This window comes from Rhinolophus sinicus, chromosome 2 (genome assembly GCF_057876585.1).
Source record: "Rhinolophus sinicus isolate RSI-liver-muscle chromosome 2, RSI-T2T, whole genome shotgun sequence".
In the NCBI taxonomy this organism is placed as follows: domain Eukaryota; kingdom Metazoa; phylum Chordata; class Mammalia; order Chiroptera; family Rhinolophidae; genus Rhinolophus; species Rhinolophus sinicus.
In genome coordinates, this window is record NC_142502.1 from 128642501 (window position 1) to 128664692 (window position 22192).

General features: G+C 37.2%; 1 protein-coding gene across 1 annotated transcript in view; it reads right to left on the reverse strand.

The window, feature by feature from the left end:
- Nucleotides 1-20331, reverse strand: part of KCMF1 (potassium channel modulatory factor 1) — a 23564-nt gene extending 3233 nt beyond the window's left edge. The window contains exons 1-5 of the mRNA XM_019714548.3: nt 20127-20331; nt 16895-17034; nt 7116-7217; nt 4718-4892; nt 1873-2155 (exon numbers count right to left, since the gene is read on the reverse strand). Coding sequence (XP_019570107.3) covers nt 1873-2155; nt 4718-4892; nt 7116-7217; nt 16895-17034; nt 20127-20316 — 890 coding nt within the window. The 5' untranslated portion in view covers nt 20317-20331. The remainder of the gene's footprint in view (nt 1-1872; nt 2156-4717; nt 4893-7115; nt 7218-16894; nt 17035-20126) is intronic.
- Nucleotides 20332-22192: the final 1861 nt, after the last annotated feature.

The following is a 22192-nucleotide window of genomic DNA, read 5'->3' on the forward strand; positions in this document are numbered from 1 at the left end:
TGAATTAAGTACTATTATTATCAACATTTTACAGGAAAAGGAAACTGAGGTTAAGTAACTTGCTCAAAATCTCATGGCTGTCAAGTTCCAAACCACTGAATGATTAGATCTATGGCTCAGAAAACAAATGAAAAGATCTGAATTTCAGAATTTAAAGAAAGCAAAAGGATCTGGAAGGTAATTACATACAAAATTAAATCCACATTGAAAGGAAATGACTGATGACATTTATGGTTAAAACCAAATTAAGAATATCATAAGGAAGTATCTAATGGAATAGGAGACTTAGCAATAGGCTACACATTCTCAATCAAAAACTATAAAAGTGTGAAGAACTGAAATACAGTCCACACCCTTAGCTTTGGAAAAGGCCTCTGGTAAAGAAAATAAAATCTAAAGTCAAAGCCATTATAGAAAAATAAAGGATGTATAGAAGATTATCTATATAGTAAGCAGGCTAACTAGAAACATAAGCTGAGGTTCCAACCCTTTGGAGAGAATTGATTCCAATATTACTACTTTGATTTTTAGGAAATAACTGACAAAATGTTTCATTCTCGAGGGGCAGATACAATCTGGTACTAGGGCTAGGTTTCCTGATAGGCCAAACGTCATTTGGAATCTAGAAGTAATTGCAGAGCTTGTAAGGATCTTCAAAATGGGGTTAGCAAAACTAGCTGGTTCTATCACCAAAACTGGAGGTCAACCATTTTGGATCCCAAAGAAACTGTCCTCCATCAGTTCCAGGGCAACAGGAACAGGAACTGCCTCTGGCCCAAGAGACCGATGATAAGGCTTGAGCCCCACACCTATCACCAAACAGCTGTGCAGAGACCAGGATTTCCCCTTGGAGACACTGTAGCCACTCTCCTCGTCTTAAAGATTCACCACACATGTTAATATATTTGAAGTTCTGAGAAGTTCCAGGGAATATTTTTTGGGGAAATTATACAAATCAGGAACAAATGGCACAATGAAAGATGTGGAAAGTGGTCTGCAAATTGCAAGCTACTATATGCAATGCACGGTATCAGAGGACAGAAAGTACACCCAGAGTCCAAGGAAAGCATTCAGAGGCTACCCATGCCGTACCCTGTGAGCTGGGTTCCAGTGTAGACTAACTACACAGAGAAAAATCCCCTTTCAAGCTCATTGAGTAAGGAGCTAAAAAAATAAAATAAACAAGAAAACAATGGGTCAAGGGTAGGAAGGTTATCTTTTCTAAAAGGCACTTGCAAGACCTTCATTCCACCCACAGGTCAGTGAACTGACAGCGGATACACACATCAGTAGGTCTCCTTTTCGAGGTAGGTACCTAGATTTGGCAAGTTCCAGGCCTGCTGTTGGCCATTTATTGTGTGTAATGAGTATTTTTTACACCATGGTAAAGCATTTTTTTCAGTAGCTGCTTTTGTGTGCCAACCATAAGAATTTAAATATCACTTCTTCAGAAATTCTCAGGCGAAAACCACCACTGTTATGAAATCCTCTCTCTTACCTTCTAATATTTCAGAGCAGACTGAAATTGGCAATAAAAAGAAAGCAATGTTAATTATGTTAATAAATGTACCTAATATGTCCTGTATGTCATTATATGCTGTTTAAGTTTTATGGGTAATCTGGGAAAAGAAATTCATGAGATGATGACATACTGTTAGAACAAGACCATCAGACTCCTCCTTTATCTAAAATAAGAATTATTTTTCATTTTCTTGGGGAAATACTGAATATGCACTTTTGATTAGAGGTCTGTGGATTTTAATGGTTTGATCAAAGACAGAGTGTTTAGGAACATGTAAGCACAAAAAAGATCATTTCAGACTGCACAGTGCTAATAAAACATTGCTTCTCAGAGCCAGGTTAATGAGCTACCTTGTTAAAAGAAACTGGGAATTCTGGATAGTGTGCTGACTGCTTTCCGGGTTGGCTGTGCTGGCTGCGGCCGTGGACTGCGTGACTGTGGTGGTGACGCTGCTCGTGTTCGCGCGCCGGCTCGCGCTGCGCGCGGTCTCCAGTTGCTGCCGCGCGGCCTGCGCGTGCTGCCGCTCCAGCTGCAGCTGCATCTGCAGTTGCTGTAACTGGGAGGCGGAGGGGCCTGAAGAGTTAAGCTGTCCTCCTGCAGAGCGCCTCACTCCTGACAACTGAGATAAAAGCTCTGCCAACGGAAAGGAAGACAGTTAATGTCTGCGCCTACACTGCGGAAACAAAAGGACGTATTACTTTTACATGAGGAACATTAAAAATGATGGCCGACAGGCAGGCACCCATGGCAACAGTTTCAGCTTGGAGCTCAATACATCTTAGCATGCCTCCTGGAGGCAGAGTGGGGTGGGGGATGCACATATGAATATTAACCCACATACAATTATTTTTGGGGTGTTTTTGTTGTTTTTTAAGGAGGGCGCAGCTCACAGTGGCCCATGCGGGGATAGAACCGGCAACCTTGGTGCTACCAGCACCACGCTCTAACCATCCCCAATTATTTTTGTTTTAAGCAAAACATAACAGATTGTTACTTGTTTAATGAACTAATTTAGTTATACTTTCTCTTACTAGTTTAGTAGATTAAAGTGGTTCATTTACTAGTCCAATCAGAATATAAGCCCTCTAAACAAGAGCTCCAGAAAGCAAGGATCGAGAGACTGGATCAGTTTCAACTGTGACCCTTACACACTCGCCTCTGCCTTCTCTCTGATAATTTCTGGTACTCATTTGCGATTCCCAGGGTACCACTTGTCATGAGTACCACTGAGGACGCTCAGTAAAGCTGACTGGCTCCTGACTGTACAGCCTATTTAGTGGTCTGTTATGATCCAGACTCTCCTGTTTCAATAAGGTTGTCCTAATCAAGAGTGATGTGGACCCGTCGCTGCGTTTTCATCTAAGAAAAGTGCAGTCACTGCCTTCTCCCGCATGGAGGGTTCATCTAGCTTCTTACATGGAATTGACAACTGCCTTGTAGACATTCTCCGGCTAGCAAATGCTCTTCATCATTATAGCTCATCAACAGGGTACGGTTGTGTTTTTCTTGTTCACTGCTGTTTTATCCCAGGGCTTCTTACACCATTCTTCCATATAGTACATCACTAAAACTAATTTTCACTAACAGAAAAAAATTGAATGGAGAGAATTTCTCAATTTTGAGTTTTGCTCCCAGAAATTTAACTTTTAGTTTTAGAACCTGCTACCAAAGATAGCAAGTAAATACTGTATTCCCTTTGGATGAAGAAATATATTTTTTTAATCCCCGAAATTCAGTTTACTGGGCTTACTGCATATCCAAATGCCCAAAGCACATTTGGAATGAATATTTTACATTGTGTATCTCACACTTTTGAGAACATGTTATGAGTAAAACTGTTCTTAGTTTCTATCACAGGTTTACACTTCTCAGTGTTTCAGGACGCTCTGCAAGGCGCACCACAGCTTCCAGGTACACGTGCTACCACGTGCACAGTCAGACCTTGTGCAGGCTTCCCAGAGGCTCACAGGTGGCCTGTCTGTGCCTGGTGTGTCTTTCAGAGTCCCAGGCTACAGCGAATTTTTTTTTTTTAATAAATGTATTGAGGTAACACTGGTTTGTAACATTATATAAATTTCATGTGTATAGCATTTTAACTCAGTATCTGTATACTCTATTGTGTGCTCACCACCCAAAGTCTACAGTGACAGTGATTTTCGACATTTTATTTTGACTCCCAGCCCTGGGTTCTGAGGCCGGCTTCCCAGGTTGGCTGTGCATTAAACAATGTGCCTTGCTACAATGTTGTTTTTAGCAAGATTTTCCCAAGCTACTAAAATATGTAATTTTCAGTATGTTCCACAACAATATAGCTCTCAAATCAAGGCAAGAACAGAGAAATTCCTACTTTATTTTCTTATATAAGAAGAGCTTAATTTTTTAGTCTTGTCAATTAGTTTTCTTATCTGTGTATTTGTGGAGGTTGAACCATAGAATTCTGGAGGTACCATATTTTGCCGTGTATAATGCTCACCTTTTTGCCCAAATTTGTGAGGGAAAAATAAGAATGTGCATTATACACATCTGGTACTAATTCCGTATCTATATAAATGTTTTTAATTCTTTTATTTATGCTTATGATATAAAAGTGTAACTCTAGAAATCAATAACTATATCCGTATACAAAACAACACCCAGGAATATGATAATCGGCTTTGTTGAACTTAAAACGAACTTGCAACAACCTAGAGTTCTTGACCTTCTGATATGTCAGTATTGTAAATTTGTTACCAGTACATAAAATTTCTTGTACCATATTTTTTAAAAAAGCTAAAATTCCTTTATAATACAAAAAACAAGTACCTAAAAGTAAACAAATAAAATTTTGAAATAAAAATTAAAAGATTTTTTTGCCCTGAAAGTTTGGGCCAAAACGTGGGTGTGCATTATATACGGAAGAACATTATACACGGCAAAATATAGTATTTCAACTGAAATCTTTTATGATTTTTCTTGAGTTTCAATGCAGGCCACAAACAGAAAATAAAGTCATTTCTTATTCTCTTATGCCTCTAATTACTTAAAGAAATGCGAGAATAATAAGAACTACATTATGTTGTCTATTTTAAAAATACTTTATACTTATAAATTTGGGGGAATTTTGTGAAGGAATATAGGATAAGACCGTGAATCCCACCGAAAAATTTTAAAGGGAGCCCCGTCCCCAGCCATTTCCTTTATTAGTGTAAAACTTACCGGCTATAGGATCCATGGCTTCCCTATTGCTTGGAGAATATGAACTCTGAGAAGAAGAAAGTCCACCAGTAGAACTGCTAGTAAAGTGCATGTTTGATCTACGAGCACGAGGACCTCCTAATCCCCGGCCAGGGTGAAACATTCTACGTACATGTCGAACACCACTCGATTCATCGTAACTCCAAAGTTAAGAAAAGGACCCAAGTATTTTACAGAAAAAAAAAAATATCTCTTGAGCCCTTGCTAGTTAGACATGCAGGTTTGTTAAGAATTTTAAAATAGCACTTTTAATTTAGAATGCAAATGTCACAACTATTTCTATAAGGGCTATTAACTCTAAGAAAAGACTCAAAGATAAAGCAGTGTGTGTGCATGTGTGTTTTCAAAGGGAAAAGTTTCACCAGGTAGGAAGAAACTTCTTCCTAGGCTCCAATACAATGACCAGAATAACACTGTCAGATGAGGTGAAAGGCATCGCCCTGTGAGATACCCAAGGTCAGACATTGCCTTACCGTGATCTCAGTACTGAATTTCATATGTTCATTATCAAAGTGACTACAATTAATAAGAATCAGCTTTTGTATCTGGGGAGAGTATGCTAACATACAAGCTAATCAAATCTCAATTATTGTCTGTAATGAGAAAGGAACAGTATGAATAATTTAAATTCAGGATTAAGAGTCCTTTTGGTTACTAGTTTTAAACTGTCTTAAAGTCCTTTTTCTTATGCTGCTGCTGCTGCTAAAAAAAAAAAAAAGTATGCGTGTGGGGGGTGTTTCTGTTAAGAGGCTTAGAGAGAAGCCACTCCCTCATGTCAAACAAATAAAGTTACCACATAGTACCTGAAGTACCTGAAAGATGAGTATGCCTCCAGGGTAACTGCTATGCCAACATTTGTTTTCTAGAACTTCATGGTAATACTCATCTGGAACCTACAATGTAACATATGCCTCTTCTACTCATGTTTTGCATAATTTAATTTTCTCTTGGTAACCAAAGACTCTTAAAAAAATTGTTCACAAAAATAGATGTAGATGATGTGGGACATTCTACTGAAGGGATACCAATTTCACTAGAGGCTCTTGAACTTGCTGAAAAAGTTCAGGATAACAGCTTGGTTTTAAATTACTTGCTGAGCTTCTCCATGGAAATGGAGTGAAGAGGCATGGATCAAGCATGGGTACTGTTATAGGATTCTTTACACAAAATGCAAAGTGACTCAAACAAAGGCTTAAGTATTTTGGGCCCATTTGGGTTTTCTTATTCTCTTAAAAAAAAGAAAAAAAGAAAATCACAGCTGTCTTCATTTTGCTTTCAGTGTCCCTGTGCTTAGAGAAAGAGTGGTTTCCTCTGCCATTGAGTACCAGCCCCGAGACTGGCTCAGGTCAGGCTGACATTCTGATTTCTCAGGCTGGGTCCATATCTTTACTTTTCATTAGTTTCCACTTACCTTCCCTTAACTCTAAAGGGCCATTATTCCCAATTAGAAAATTAGGAACTACGAGCAAGGGATGGGAGCTGTAAGACAAGAAAACCACCAGGCCAGTTGCTCCCTCAGTAAGTCTAAGGTTGAATTACGACTGCCAGGAGGCAATCAAAAGAATGAGAATAAAGTCTGGCAGAGAGAAAGGTTTGTAATTAGCTCCTGAACTGCTTCAAACTGCAATGAACACTGAAACTTTTACATGAGAACAGAACCCAAATAGGTGATAATTTTAGAAAAAAATGATTCATAACCTGAAACCAGAAGCACGAAATCTACAAAATTAATTACTCTGGTGGTGCAGTAAACTCTTGGCAGCTCACAGGGAAGACGGCCAGGAACTGTGGTGAGAGAGGCTTGGTTGGAAAGGGGAAGCAGAAAGGAAAGTGGGAAAGGAATTTAGAGCTAGACCTGACGTTATGCTACTCTACTCCACACCGAGACGGCAGGAAATGGCTTCCTCTGGAGAAAGGAACTCCAAGAGGGTAAGGAGCCCCCAATACACATCTGCCTACCTTCCCTATAATAGGGAAAGGTAACAGAGAACAGGGAGGGGAAGCAAATAAACCCGCTGGATAGTTAATTCATTAGATTTTAATTTAGATTAGCATTTTCTTTTGTATGAAAACACCCTCTTGAAGACTTACAACCTGGTCAAACTGTCCTGAGAAATTCTGATTGTAATGAGCCAATGACAGGAGCAAGGCCACTTCCACTTAAGGGGCAGGACTCATAGAAAAGTCACAGCACAGAAGACAATTAAGAAACTGCATCGCAACACAGTCGCTTTTAGGGAAACATCAAATTAAAGTAAATTGGAGGTTAATTCTTCTCTTTGGGGATACTGCCTTAAAAATAATCAAAATGACAAACATGACAAACAACTCTTTCCTTTGTTGCTTCTTAAAAGGATATTAAATCTCTAGGGGCTCTGTGTTCAAGTGTAAGATGAGCTGCAAAGTCATCCGTGACATGATTAGGATCTCCGCCAGGTAATGCTGCGCATATGGGACAGATCTGAAATGAAAATAAATCAAGCAGATTTACAGCTGAGCACTGACAGACATTCTTATGGATGAATATTTTACTATCAATTTTACTGTTACCCAGTTTTAATCAGGAGAAAACACAGTAGATCCTGAACCAGGGAAAAGGAGTGGAGGCCTGTACAAGAACGACAGCACACTGATGCTGTTACAAGGAAAACAGACAATCTCTCAGGTTCAGACACAAAATAGTCCTAGACAGACAGTCAAACTTGAGCTCGGTAAAGCCCTCTAACAGCCTGGCTGATTCATTTAATAGTCTAGCCAAACAGCTTCCATAAAAATTTTTAAATGTGCTAGTTAGTGCACATCATATCTGACTAAGTCCAGTCTTGAATGGTAACGACTGAGACATAAGCTGCCCCAAAGTAAGCTAGACTTGTGGACCAATCTCCAAATAAGACAGCAGGGGTCTTATTAAAACGCAACTGTACAAACTTATATACTTTAAATGTGATATGGTAAGACAGTGATTATATGCAAATGTGCTCTATAACTTCATTAATGGGACTTCCAGGGGGAAAAGGGGGGTGGGACAAAGGCTTCTGATCAGGACAAGGGATAGAAGGAGAAAACAGGAATAAAATGGTGTATAGGCAGGCAGAGGAGGCTTAATAGGTTGGAAATATGTTTTCTGAAACAGTATTTTCATCAAAAGTGGTGAAAGAGGAGGCAGCAGAGGGGAAGGACAGAAAGAATGAGGAACTCTCAGAGGAAAGGTCCTGACTCTTCAGAAGCCCAGACGGGCAGAGGACGATCTAGGAGGAGCAGCCAAGCCTTGAAGTATGAGAACTTCAATCTTATAGACCAGAGCCAAGAAGACAGGTCTGATGCAAAGGAGCACGACTGAAAAGCCCCAGGGAAACGCACAGTTGAAGTTTTAGGCTTGTGCCTTTCTAGGGATAAGGTGGTGAGGACAGCATATGTCATTCATCTTGCCAGCACATGTGTCATGTGCTTAAATTCTCTCACGTGGAGAAAAGTCCAGGCAATTGGCTGACCGTATTGACAGCAAGCAGTGTGGGAGACGAGAGTGGCACTGGAGACGAGGCGCCAGGGAAGGGGGACATTTGGAAGCACAGTACTGGGTGGAATACAGAGGGAAAAACAAACCTCTCTGATTTCTGGAGCCTAAGTAAAGACAAATTCCATCTTCTCATGACTAGAAAGCAGAATTCCCCTGATAATTTGACTCTGCTGTAATCTCAGTTCTTCTTATGCCCAAACAACCAGCTGTTCTGACTAGCTGCCTCAGGACTCTGAGAAATATACTCACAAAAACCTAAAATGCTCATGTTTTCTTAAATATTATTTGCTTACATTTTTGCACACATTGAGTGTGCAAAAGAAGTAGGGAGGTCAGAATGGGATGTGCCTGTGAGGTAAATGAGAGAAAGAAGTAGACAGACATGTGTCTTTCTTAGCAGATGCCAAAAAGGTGGTCAGACATATTTTTCTCTGAGCAAATGTATCTGCTCACAAGTTTACAGATGATCAATTCTCTCTTGACTAGGAATTTAGGTTTTACTGTTTGTACCATTCCTATGCTGTGACAGTAACTGGTAGTGTCTGGTACACTTACTTTACTTTTCATTTTTTCTGTCTTCCCTAGCTAGATTATAAATTCTTTGAGAAATGCAGGACTGTGTGATTTGTTTCTTATTTGAAAACCATGGCCAGACTTGCTTAAAACAAAAAGACCAAAAAGGTTTAGAGAAGCAGAAACATCATCCAGTTGTTTAAAAATAAACAAGCTAGCTTAGAAATTTTTGAGACTGCATTTTGCAACAATTAACAGATGCTGGACTATGAACAGTATTATTATAATATCATAAGATTACATGTGTAAGATGTTCTTATCCAAAGAGAAAATAACCACCAAAAGGAAAAGGCATCTTCCTTTTAAGATGTTTCTTTATAGATTGGTCTTTGGATAAAATCTATGCACAACGATAGCTGTAGAAGTTTCAGTACTTTGAAGACTCGTGTAAATGTTCTTACATGAGAAAAGTCTCCTCGAGAATATGCATTCCTGGAATTCCAGAAGACAAAATGGGAAAGTACACATACCAAATGTACTAAGAATGTTCTAATAAGATTGATAATATCCTACAAATTAGAAAAAAGCACCTTTGAGATGAGGATGTAAAATAGAAAGATAATCAAGATCCTTTAACACCGTATATTAATTTCAGTTCTGTAACTCAAAGTCTTTTAGATTTCATTGTAGTAAATGTGCTAAGATGGCAGGATGAAGGTATTCAGAACTGCTTCATTCAGCGAGAAATAATACAAAAGCAAATACTCAATCTTCTATAATTACTAAAGATGAAGAATTAATGATCAAGATAAGGAATTCCTGGAGTAGGAGGATCACCTGGTTTGGCAACTGGCACAGAAAAATCAAGAGACTAGTTTAGAACCAGTGCCACAAGCCTGGGCCACATGAAGGTAACTCAGATGAGGACGTGGAAAGGAAAACTAGGCTCCACTGCTGATGGGACCACACTCTGGTCACCTTTTAAGTTTTACATCATATACTTAGCAAGCTAATTCATGTTTTAGGATGAGAACTTTGGTAACTTAAGGTTGTACCTTCTGAGAAGATAAAAGAAAACTGAGAGCAAAGTGGGGCAGAAGAAAAAGAGAAATGGGGATGGGAGTGGGGACCGATGGGATGCCACACTGCCATTCAGGGGCACAACTACTGCTTAGTTTTGAGTGTCATTATGTCCACATGATGGTACCTAATACCTTTTACAGGACAGGCAAATTCCATACAAAGGAGAAGCCACTGACCCTAAAATTATGGCAGTTTGTAAACATTAATATTTATCATACTTCTACTGCCACATGATATAGTAATATGTTACCCAAACAAGTAAATTGCACACGACACATTAACTTAAAATTATGACAACTTGTCAACATTAAGCCTTACTGAATTGGCTTTGTTTAAGTCAGTGTTTCCTAGATCTGACTAAGAATAGAAACCATCTAGAGCACTGTTTAAAAATATGGTTCCCCAGGCCCCTGTCTGGAAAGTGATTCTAGGAGTTTCGAGATTCTGCATTTTTGACAAGGGACCCAGACTATCTTGTAACTGAATCAATTTGGCAAATACAGCTTATATATACAATGGTAGTGAAAAATAACAAGTATTTACCTTGTTGTTATTTAACCACATGTTGTTATTATGTACTTAGCACCCCCATCCTTATTCACAAATGTTACTTACTCCCCACACCCCCCATCCTTCCTATGCTGGTCTGTGCTATCGCTGCAGTCTCTCCCTTCTGCTTTATCTTGCTGCTGAGTGTCACCATCAGTCCTGCCTTTTATCTGCAGCCATTTCGGAAGCCTTTACCAGTGTACTGACATGAGATCCCACGCTAAGAACATAGGGAGATTCCATTTTCCCACGTGGTCCCAGTGCGTGATTGCCAGCAAATAACCGCTCAGTGCAGATTCTGAACACAGCTGGTTACTAATGTCTAGAACATACCTTCTAAAGTCCTTATTCCACATATAAATGCCAAGTCACTACAGAATTTATAAAACTTTTCCCCTGTGACAAATTATGTTCATAAAAAAAATAACTTGAAGTCAGCATGCTTGGTTTTGTTTTTAAACAAGAGTGCCACACATTCTTCCTCATACAATTATCAACCAGTCTAAAGCAAGTTTGGATTTCCTCCAGCCTTTCTTGCACTCATATATCCGTACCAGAAGGCACTCTCTCGGGGTACTAAGTAGATTTAAAAACAACAGCGGAAGAGTTAAGTTCCATGTGATGAGATCATTTTCTTTACCTACCTACCTACCTACCTACCTACCTACCTACCTACCTTTGGATAAGCTTCATAAGAAGTTTCTTGCCCATTTTGTTCACTGCTACAGAAAAATCGCATTTTAAAAAATTGCCCATCTGATCCAGCATATAACCTGGCTATAACTTCATCTAGTCTGCAGCATTATAGAGGGATTGGTCTTTCACCAAAACCATTCAATTCAGTACATGCCAAGGAGCTAGGCTGGTTCTTTAAAACAAGGCTGACCCACTTTGATGCCCCATTTCTCAGACCACCTGAAACTGCCTTTGAACTCTGCGACACCAAGTTTCTTAACAGCAAACACCCTAAGTGAAGTAACTGCCTTGGCAACTGGCATTTCTTGACTAGGTTTCTGGATCACAAACTTATAAACTCATTTATTTCTTTTATCTCACTAGTTTTAGATGCATAAGAAACATTTTCCTTTTGAGAATATCTGTTCAAAAGTTGTGCTTTCCCTGCATCATCTTTTATTGTTACTTTCTGGTGACACCAAATGTTTGCTGCATCACTTCTCTGGCAACCACGATCTTATAACAAGCAGCACAGCTGCTTTGTAATTGTTACCCTTTTTTGATCCATGCCCATCCACATAATCATTACGATTAGGTTCATCCTGTTTCAAAAGAACTACAGAGTCACTCAAACCCTACCACCCTTCCTTTCTCAAACAACAGCCTAGGTGACATGATGGTGGAGAAAGTCATGCCATCCCTCTGTACAGGTGCCAATATGTCTCTTCACTGTCCACCAAACCTAGTGGACAAATATTCTGGTTTTAAAGGTTCTCTATTATCTGGCCTTACTTGGCAGACTAAATTTTATTTCCCACAACAATCAATGCCTTACCATCCCCTCCACATACTATGTTCTTTCTCAACATCACAACTTGGTTCATATTGTCTGTTCCCTCAGATTAATGCCATTCCTTTCCCATTCTGTCAAATTTTTGAAATCACACCCATTTTTCAAGACTTACCTAGGCACAAAGCCCTCTCTGACTCCTTCCTGCATTATTTTCCAATTGTGTTCACATGAGCTAGTTTGGTCTTTAGGCCATAAAGTATGTGGGTAAGAGTCATATTTTAAATTTATCATGTTGACGGCCATGTGTCTTACTCCAAGAATTTGATGACTCCAGAAATCAAGACTTCTTCACACTTTACATATTGAATGTAATGCTCTTGGTTAACACTTGGAGAGATACATTCAGAATTTATGAATATTTGTCTTGCAAAAGGCCAGTGAACGTTTGCCTTTCCAACCTGTTCTTAATAACTGACCCAGGAATAATCTAGAACAGCCTTCCCCTTCTGACATTATCCTTTCTGGGGGCAAAGACGTATGGTAAAGTAAATGTGTTTCCCTTTTCCTTTTTATAGCCAACAACTCAGTTAATTTCTGCTCAGACACCCACACTTTTTCTCACATATAAGCCCTACTACAGCCCCCATATTTGTATCCTGTGTTTCCTGCTTTTCGTCCCATCATTTACTTGAAAATTCTTTCCCCCTTTCCCATTCCTATTCCTTTCCTCTATTATAGCTGTGAGTCAAGTTATGAAATTAATCATGGTTGAAAAAATGAAAAGGGATGCCCTTGGATCTGAGGAGTTAATAGGTTCTGAGGCAAAACTAAGATGTAGTGAAGAACCCGCCCACTGCCACGGCTCTACTGTCTTCAGAAAAGCTCGGCTTTATTTCTTCATCCTTATGTGAATTTGCTTTTTTAGCCAATCATAAGCACAAGAAAGATAAAAACAATTTCAAATCAAATAATTGTCCTGTGTTATTTAATACTATACTAACTTTCTAGTAAAAGGTTAGGGAGGTGTGTCCCTAAGCTGGCTCTGAAATGAAAGTTCACCACATGATTTGTTCTGCCAACTTATTTGCTCACTATGCTCTCAGTTCCAAATTAGGTGTCCAAAAGGTATTTACAAAAATAGCCCCTTTTTGAAATTGGGGGTGTGTGTGCGGTCCTTCCTTTTTTTTTAAAACTTTCTAATTTGTTTTTAAGTGTGCTTTTGGAGGACCCATCAGCTCCAAGTCAAGTAGTTGTTTCAATCTAGTTGTGGAGGGTGCAGCTCACAGTGGCCCATGTGGGGTCCTTCCTTTTATAAAAAAAAGGAATACATATATATATATATATATATATATATATATATATATATATATACACACATATACATAGCTTATATATGTAGCCTATACAAATTTAAATGAAAACATGAAACTAAAGCCTTGTGAGTGTTGTTTTAAATTAGGGGTACCTTCTGGAACTGCAGTAAGCGCAGTTTCTCTAATTCTAGTCTTTATAACTGTATCCTGATTTCCAGTTAAAGACCTATGCTAAGAAATCCAGGTAAGTTGGTGAAAGTTAAAGTTCTGACTGCTTAAATTTGTTATATTGTATAATTTTGTCAGTATGGATTAACTAATTCATTAAGTATTTACTGAGTACCAAGTTAGTATTAACTTAATATCCTGGGGTATAAAAATTATCAGGAAATGAACATAGTGACATTATCAAAAAGTGAGCAAAGATGTATCTGTCACCAGTAAAGTTCATATGAATTTTCTTCCTTTTGAAAAATCAGTGTATATTTGTCATTATTTATTCAAACAGGGGGTACAATTCAAGTCTCTTCTTTCAGGGGCTCTTAAACTTAGATCTAAAAATGTCTCAGGCTTGTCTAAAAATAAGGCAGATTTTCTCATCACTTGTGATACAGTGGGGTGCTTTTAACAGTTTCTTTTAGAAAACAGTGATGACTCAAAAAGAGCCATTAAAACCAAAAGCCAAGAGACAAAGAAACTTTTTTACATGCATTACATTTGAATCCGTAAACTTAAAAAAAAAAAAAAGTTGACATTCTACTGAGCTAACAACTGCTAAGGCTAACTGATAACTTCAGGTTTTTGGATGTCTTGCCCAACAAAAAAGTAGTTTATCTTATAAAATCTACAGGAATAATAAATATAAGACCAAATACTGGAGTTTTGCTTTGAAGATATACAAAAAGCAACAGTGGAAAATCTATCCTACATGGTCCATAAACTCCTTTTGGGTCTACCAGAACCATCTGAGCTATAGCTACTTGCACCTTAGCCATCCAGTTTGCCAAAATTGATAGAGATCCTTACAAGGGTTGAAGGAGCACATTGTTCAACTTGATTGTAATCTAATTTTCAGTGTTGCAATGGAACACTGAAATTAACTTATAATTAAGTATGAGTCACTTCATATTTTCTCCTCAGTTCCATTCTTCCCACTTTAATATTTAGAACTGTCACCTGCTTCTACAAAGCAGCATTTAGAACATTATGGAGTTTTTGTTATATACAATAGTTTTCATTTTCCTTACATTTTAAAACATGATTTAAAAGACCAAAATAATTAAGTTTTGATTTTAAACATGTTTCTTGGACAGAAATTTAAAATTTGTGTATGCTGATGTCCTAGAAATTCACAAAACTTGAAATAAGATAATTTAGTCACAATATAAAATAACTCCAAAGGAGTCAAGAGCTTTATTCTGTACAGAATTCACTCTAGATGTGCGCATCCATGCTTACCTAGAAGAAAAACCCTGTTATATATAAGCTCTACTTTTTCTATCTTCTCTGGGGTAAGCTAGATATTTTATCTGTAGACTTAAAGAAAAGGAAATGGGAACCTCTTATTGCTTCATGTTGTCAACAAGAACTGAACGCTGGAGGGGGACGGGACATGGAGGTGGTGCCCCAAGCCAGCAACAATTTTAGTGAAGAACCAGAGATGAACTCTACCAAGTTAGTGGGTTGACATTGTTTATAAGGTTTTTGAAAATTAGAGTCTGGTGACAACAGAGGCTTTTTGTGTGCTCCTCTCCTCTAGCATACAACCAGTTTGTCAAGTGAGGCTGACTATGGTGAGGCTGAGTTTGGTAGAAAAAAATGACCTCAGCTATGAATACTGAGATTAGCATCTTCAAATAATTTTCTTAACCAGTTTTTTTAACATGAGGGGCACAGCGGAAAAAGAAAGGGTGGTAGGAGAAGAGAAGGCTGAAGAGTGCTTAAAGAACCCCTGAACTACCTTCTAATTTACCAACAATTGCCAGAGAGCTCCCATCTTTAATTTATACCCCCATCCTTACAAATCTTCCTGCAGGGCCTGCAAAACATTTCTATGCACTGACCTGAAACTAGCTGTCTGGACAGTGAACTAGACAAACCAGTATTTCATAGGACAAAGAAGAAACCAAACCAGTGGGCAAAGAAGAAAAGAATTCAAAATGAATGCCTCTAACACCTGCTGCTATCTTACCCAGCACTTCCTTTCCTATTAAGTGTTCTTCCATTTCTAAAAACTACCTGTTTGCCTTCCGCTACAGGATTTTAATTCAACACAGAGGAAAGTACAGTGCAAAAAAAACCCTACCTGGGGATAATAACACACTCTCAATAGGAGGCATAGACACATTCCTGAAAAAGCTATTATTACCTCATTTTCATGATAATCTAAGTGATTCCCTGCTTGGTTTTTGTATCATCTTAAGAAATTGGTATTATATAGACGTATCTTTAAAAATATCATGACACACACTTCATAAGGTATATAAACATCTAACACTATGCTGTATACATTAAACTAATATAATATTCAATGTCAACTGTCATTGAAAATTTTACAACATGTCATGACTCATATACACAGACTATGCCAGAATAAATCTGAAATATCCCAAGTGTCTTCTATCATTTCTTTCCCTGCTATCAACTCAAAAATCTGCTGGAATACTAATGGCTGTATCACACTTATAGTCAAACGTACTACTATCTGATTTTAAATAAGTAAATATGCTCAAAATAACTATTATTTAAAAATATACAAAGATAGCCAAATACTAAAGATAGAAAAAAGTGATTTATAAAATTGAAAGTGTTTTGAGTCAAAAGTAACGAGAAGAACAAATGGTAAAAATATCAAATACTGACGATCTAGTCTCTCTAGGTAAATGCAGTTGAGTAGTAGCAATATGGTTGCCTATAGCAACTGTATTTTTCAAATCCTACGTATTTTTCCACTATTAAATAAAATACTGTTGTTAGTTCACAGAAAAACAGATAGCATACAATTGCATTCTTTGATAAAGAAGGATGCAAGCAGTAATAATCAAAGCCTAGTTTTTTTCTTTTAATGTATATTTGGCTTTCCAAGGCTTACCTTTCCTAACTATCTGATTATAAGGATAAAATAGGTAATCATAATGTTTAAGAAAGTGTACAAGATTAGATTTAGAAGAGTTATAGAAATTGTGGCGCACTCCACTATTATTGCTCCTAATAAAGAAATATATGTGCTGGGAAGTTAGATCAAGTGCACCTATTTATACACAAAATGTCACAATTAATGATAATTTCTGTTCTGTGTTCTATGGTTCCTTTTAATTGACAAACAACTGTGTAAATATTAAATATATTATCAGCTAAAACTGATTATTCTGAATCATCAGAAAAAGATTTTTAAGTACTTTTATGCCATTATTTTTCTCCATAAGATTATTCAAAATAAAATTTGGTCAAGATTCCACACTTTGCTTTTAGCAACAGCACAAGAATGGCTAGTGCAAACAAATGAGGGGCATTGTCTTATGCACATGTAGCCTCCTAGGATGTGTAAGATTTGCTGGTGAAAGATAATTTTAATAATTATTGCAAATAGTATCAGTAACACTTAGCTGAAGGTACATGACAGTGACCTTGCTTTATTTATATTAGAAATAATGTACTTTACCCTATCATTTGAGACACAAGACTGCTTCACTTACCACTTCTGTTGATGTTTCTGCATGTTCAGAAGTAACATGTTCTTGAAGAGATGTCTCCGTATAGCCCATTTTTCCACAATAGGGACAAGTAAAAGACTGTGGCTGCTCTACAGAGAAAGCTTCCCCACCATAGTACAAATCTGAAAAATAAAGTGGAATTATACTGAGAAATAACTATTAGTTTTTTTAATATATAAAAATGTAATCATATGGTACAAAATAGATTTTTTTTAAAAGCCTGGCTGAAATCTTCACCAATCTCACGTTTTGAGAAGTGCTCAGCTACCCTGTCTACATTTGCAACATCCTTATTCTCCCAAGGACTCCATGATACCTTCCAAATTCCTTCCCCATATAGCTACTACAGCCTTAAGAGAAAAACAAAGCAAACAGCTTTTTAATCCCTTCATTTAATATTAAAACATCTTTCATTTCACATCTGGTTCTAATTTTATTGACATTTACTTTTTCTTTATCTCTGTATATACTGTGGCAAATGCCAATGTCAACACAAAGAATCAGCAGGGTGTACAATATATGAGAACACAAGTGTTCAGAGGGAACGAGCAGAGATGACCATGATCAATACACCAACTCCCAGATGCAGTTTTGTCTGTAGAACATGTATCATTTTTACAGCAGGAAGGGCCCTCGGCATTCAGTTCTTGTAAATGCTAACTTGAATGGAGTACTACCACAACATACTTGCCCAACTTGGTTACTAAACAACTAACCAATTAGTGAGACTCTGTGGGAATAATCTGTTTGCCTCATTAGTACATCTCAAGGAGTAAGCCTATTTCCCTCCACTGGTGGTACACACACACAAAAAGTCATCTAAAGTACATTTAGTACATTATGTCACTTCGTTACAAAGAAGTATCTCATTATTTAACATGAAACAAATGCCTAATTTAAGAAGATACGCTCATTTTTGTAAAAAAGAGAAAATGGACGGAAGTGTTCACTACATGATAGATTTGTTCACATTCATTTTTAAAGAGATTTAAGACTATCTTAAAAATATTTTCCCACTACATTTATATTGACTATTTATTATGTGCCTAAGACTTGTGAAGTGAATTTAGGGTATGTAGGGATAAATAAAACTTCCTCACTTGATAAAGGGCATCTACAAAAAAGGCACAGCTAACAGACATCATATTGGTGAAAGACGGGATGCTTTTCCCCTAAGACCAGGAACAAGACAAGAACTCCACTCTAGGCCATTTCTATTCAGTATTTCACTGGAAGCTCTAACCAAAGTAATTAAGCAAGAAAATCAAATGAGACTCATCCAGATGAAAAGAAGTAAAACTATCTCTATTAGTAGATGACATGACCTTGTATACAGGAAATCCCAAAGAATCCACTAAAAAACTATTAAAAGTAATAAACAAGTTCAGCAACATCACAGGATACAAGGTCTATATATAAAAAACAACTGTTTTTCTATATGCTTGCAGTGAACAATACAAAAATAAAATTAAAAAACAATTTTGTTTACAACATCAAAAAGAATACTAGGAATACATTCAATGAAAAGTATAAAACTTATTCCCTGATAACTATAAAACTTTGTTGAAAGAAATTAAAGATGACCTAAATAAATGGGGAGATACCCCATGTCCAATGGACGGACAGATTTAATATAATTACTCTCCAAACTGATCTACAGATTCAAAACAATCCCTATCAAAATCCCAGTTGGCCTCTTTGCAGAAATTTGACAAACTGATCCTAAAACTCACACAGAGACTCAAAGATTATCTAGAACACCCAAACAATCTTGAAAAAGAACAAAGTTGGAAGATTTACACGTCTTGATTTCAAAGCTTACTACAGAGCTACAGTTATCAGACAGTGTGGTACTGGCACAAAGATAGACATATAAAATCAATGGAATAGCTTGAGAGTCCAGAAATAAACACATTTATGGTCAGTGTCATTATCTTTGACATAAAAATTGTACATATTAATGGTATACAACTTGATGGTTTAATATATATGCTGAAAAGATCACCACAATCATATCCATCACCCCTACATACTCGTAGTTACCACTGCGTGTATGTGTGTGTTGACATAGAATACGATATTGCTAACTATGGTCACCATGCTGTACATTAGAACTTATTCATCTTGCATAACAAAACTTTGTACCCTTGGCCAACACTACCCTATTTTTCCCTCCTGCCTGGCCAACTGATTTTCAACAAGAACGCCAAGACAATTCACTGGGTCACAAATTGTCTTTTCAACAAATGATGCTAGGACAACTGGATATCCATATGCAAAAGAATAAAGCTAAACCTCTACCTCATTCCATATACAAAAATTAACTCAAAATGGATCAAAGATCTAAACGTAAAAGCTAAAACTATAAAATTCTTAGAAGAAAACAGTTTTAAATCTTTGTGAGCTTGGATTAGGCAATGGTTTCCTAGATATGACACCAAAAGCACAACATAAGGAAAAAAAAACAGATTAACAGGACATCATCAAAATTAAAACTTTTGTGCTTCAAAACACACCATCAAGAAAGTGAAAACACAACCCATGGAATGGGAGAAAATTTCTATAAATCACTCATCTGATAAGGAAGCTGTATGTAGAATATACAGTGAACTATTAAAACTCAGTAATAAAAAGACATTACCCAATTTAAAATTGGCAAAGGATCTAAACCGATGCTTCTCCCAAATAGATATACAAATGACCAATAAGCACAAGAAAAAATGGTCCACATCATTAGCCATTAGAGGAATGCAAATCAAAACCACATGAGGTACCACTTCACATCCAAAAAGACAGATAACAAGTGCTGACCATGTAAGAAATTATAGCAATGAAACATTTATAGCTTTCCTTGTGGATTGACAATGTCTTCTAATCAACTGTAAAAATAATACGCTTTCTAATAACCAGAGCAAGAATACCTGTGTACTGTTAGCAAGGTCAGTTTAACTTTATTCCTTTTTTAATGAGGCACTCTTCATTTCGTACCTTGTTAGTTGCATATATTTTTGAACGGCTTTCATAAACAAGTAAACTATGATTAGGAGAAATCATTTCTTAGAATTTGTAAAAGTAAGATTCATGTTATTTTTAATAAATTTGGAGCTTCATGTATGCTATTCTGGATAGCTTTAGAACATTTGCCTTTATTTCTTCATACACATACACATAAAAGTCTAAATGATAATCTACTAAAGTTTTATTAAATACGTACCAAAATCTACCCTTGTTAATATGCACTGCATTGGGTGGTCAGTTGTATGCCTTGTTGTTGTTGCACCACTTTCATAACAAGATGCACAAAGATCGTAATCGTAGCAAATTAAACACTTATATCTGCGACCTCGAAAATTTCCTTTTAAACATGCATCACAGCTGACACCTATAAAAAAAAGAAATATCATTAGCAGCTGTAAAAGGCTACTCTCCATTTCACGTTTATAAATTTTTTAAGGTACTCATTTAACCCAATATTTCTTTTCCAAAATGACTAGAAATGACATAGTAAAATGACATGGGTATTTCCAACAATACGGTGAATCTGTTACCCTGATTTACACTCCTAATGAAAATAACTTGAAATGTTTGATGAAATGTTAAAAAACCCAAACTCAGAGATACGACAACAGATGGATGCTTACCAGAGGGGAAGGGGGTGGGAAGAAGGATGAAATGGGTAAAGGGAGTCAAATGTATGGTGACAGATGGGAACTAAACTTTTGGCGGTGAGCGCGCAATAGTATATACAGATACTGAATTATAATGTTACACACCTAAAATTTTTATGTTATAAGCCAATGTTACCTCAATTAAAAAAATGTCTTGATGAGCTAGCAAGAGGAACTGGTAACTGGAATCACTAAAGCAGAAGGGCATTTATTTGCCAAAGCAGGTAAAAAAAAATTTCACAGCATTGCAGGACAAAGCACAGGAAGCAAAGACTAGGTGTGCTAAAGGTGGAGTGTCTAATAGGTAATTCCACATAAAGCAAATTCCGCATACAGCATAATGCAGTTTCATTACAATGCTGATGAAGGGGAAAAAAATCAATTCCAGGTGGGGGCCATTGTCTGTGTGGAGTTGGCATGTTCTCCCCATGTCTCCGTGGGTTTTCTTGGGAGACTCCAGTTTCCTCCCACGTCCCAAAGATGTGCACATGAGGTGAACTGGTGTGTCCACGTTGTTCCAGTCTGAGTGAGTGTGGGTGTGTGTGATGCGCCCTGTGATGGAAGGGCGTCCTGTCCAGGGTGGGGTCCTGCCCTGTGCCCTGAGCTGCTGGAAGAGTCTCCAGTCAGCCACCACCATGAACTGGAATAAGCAGGTTGCCAAATCATTATCTTGTCTTTATTAATCTTTCTTAAATGTATATACAGCTCACATTTATTTTAATGTTAATATTAGAAGTGTTTTGGGTCTTTATTTAGAAGTCTGGTGATGTTTTTGTGACCAGAAATATGCCATAGGAACTTAACTCTTGTTTTTATTATCAATTAGCCTATGGTAAAACTGGTTTTGCTTAAAGTTGAAGCTTCCAAGGACCTATTGATGACACTGAGGACTTACTGTATATCCTCAGTGTATGGGTGAGCCAGGAATCCTCCCTAGGGGATTACAAAACTTGCCCTAGTGAAATTCCTCCCTCCCACTCAGCCCGAAACAACAAAAACCCCAGAAAAGTTGTAACCAAAATCCAGCCTGGCCGTCTCATAAGTGGAGAGCCCAAATTCAGACTACCAAATGACTCCAAATAGTTCTCAGGTCAAGAATTTAGTTTAAAGTGGTCCTAAATTAGCACTGCTACCAAGCATCTGGCAGAAATAAACATCTAAGGAATGACGGTTCGTACAAAGAAAAACCAAAGCACCAGTACAAAGTAGCAGCAGCAACAGACAGTAGAATCAGACCGCCATAGTTTATATAAGAATTGGATATCAAATAATACTTAATAGGTGAAAGAAATAAAAGAGAAGTCTGAAAAGAGGCAACCAACAGATCTGAAAATGAACCAAACAACATAAAAATATAAAAAATAACAAATTAGAATTTAAAACTTAATGTGCAGGTTTACTGTAGGAAAAGCCTTTTATTCACATGTGATATGCTTGTTTATGTAGAAAACCCAAATACAGCTAAATTATTAGAATAAGTATTTTAAGCAAGGTTTATAAATACGAAAAACAATTTAATAAAATATTGATATTTCTTCATTCCAAAAAAGATAGGAAAATGTATTATTAAAAAATACACCATTTATGATTCCATTTATATGAGGTATATAGA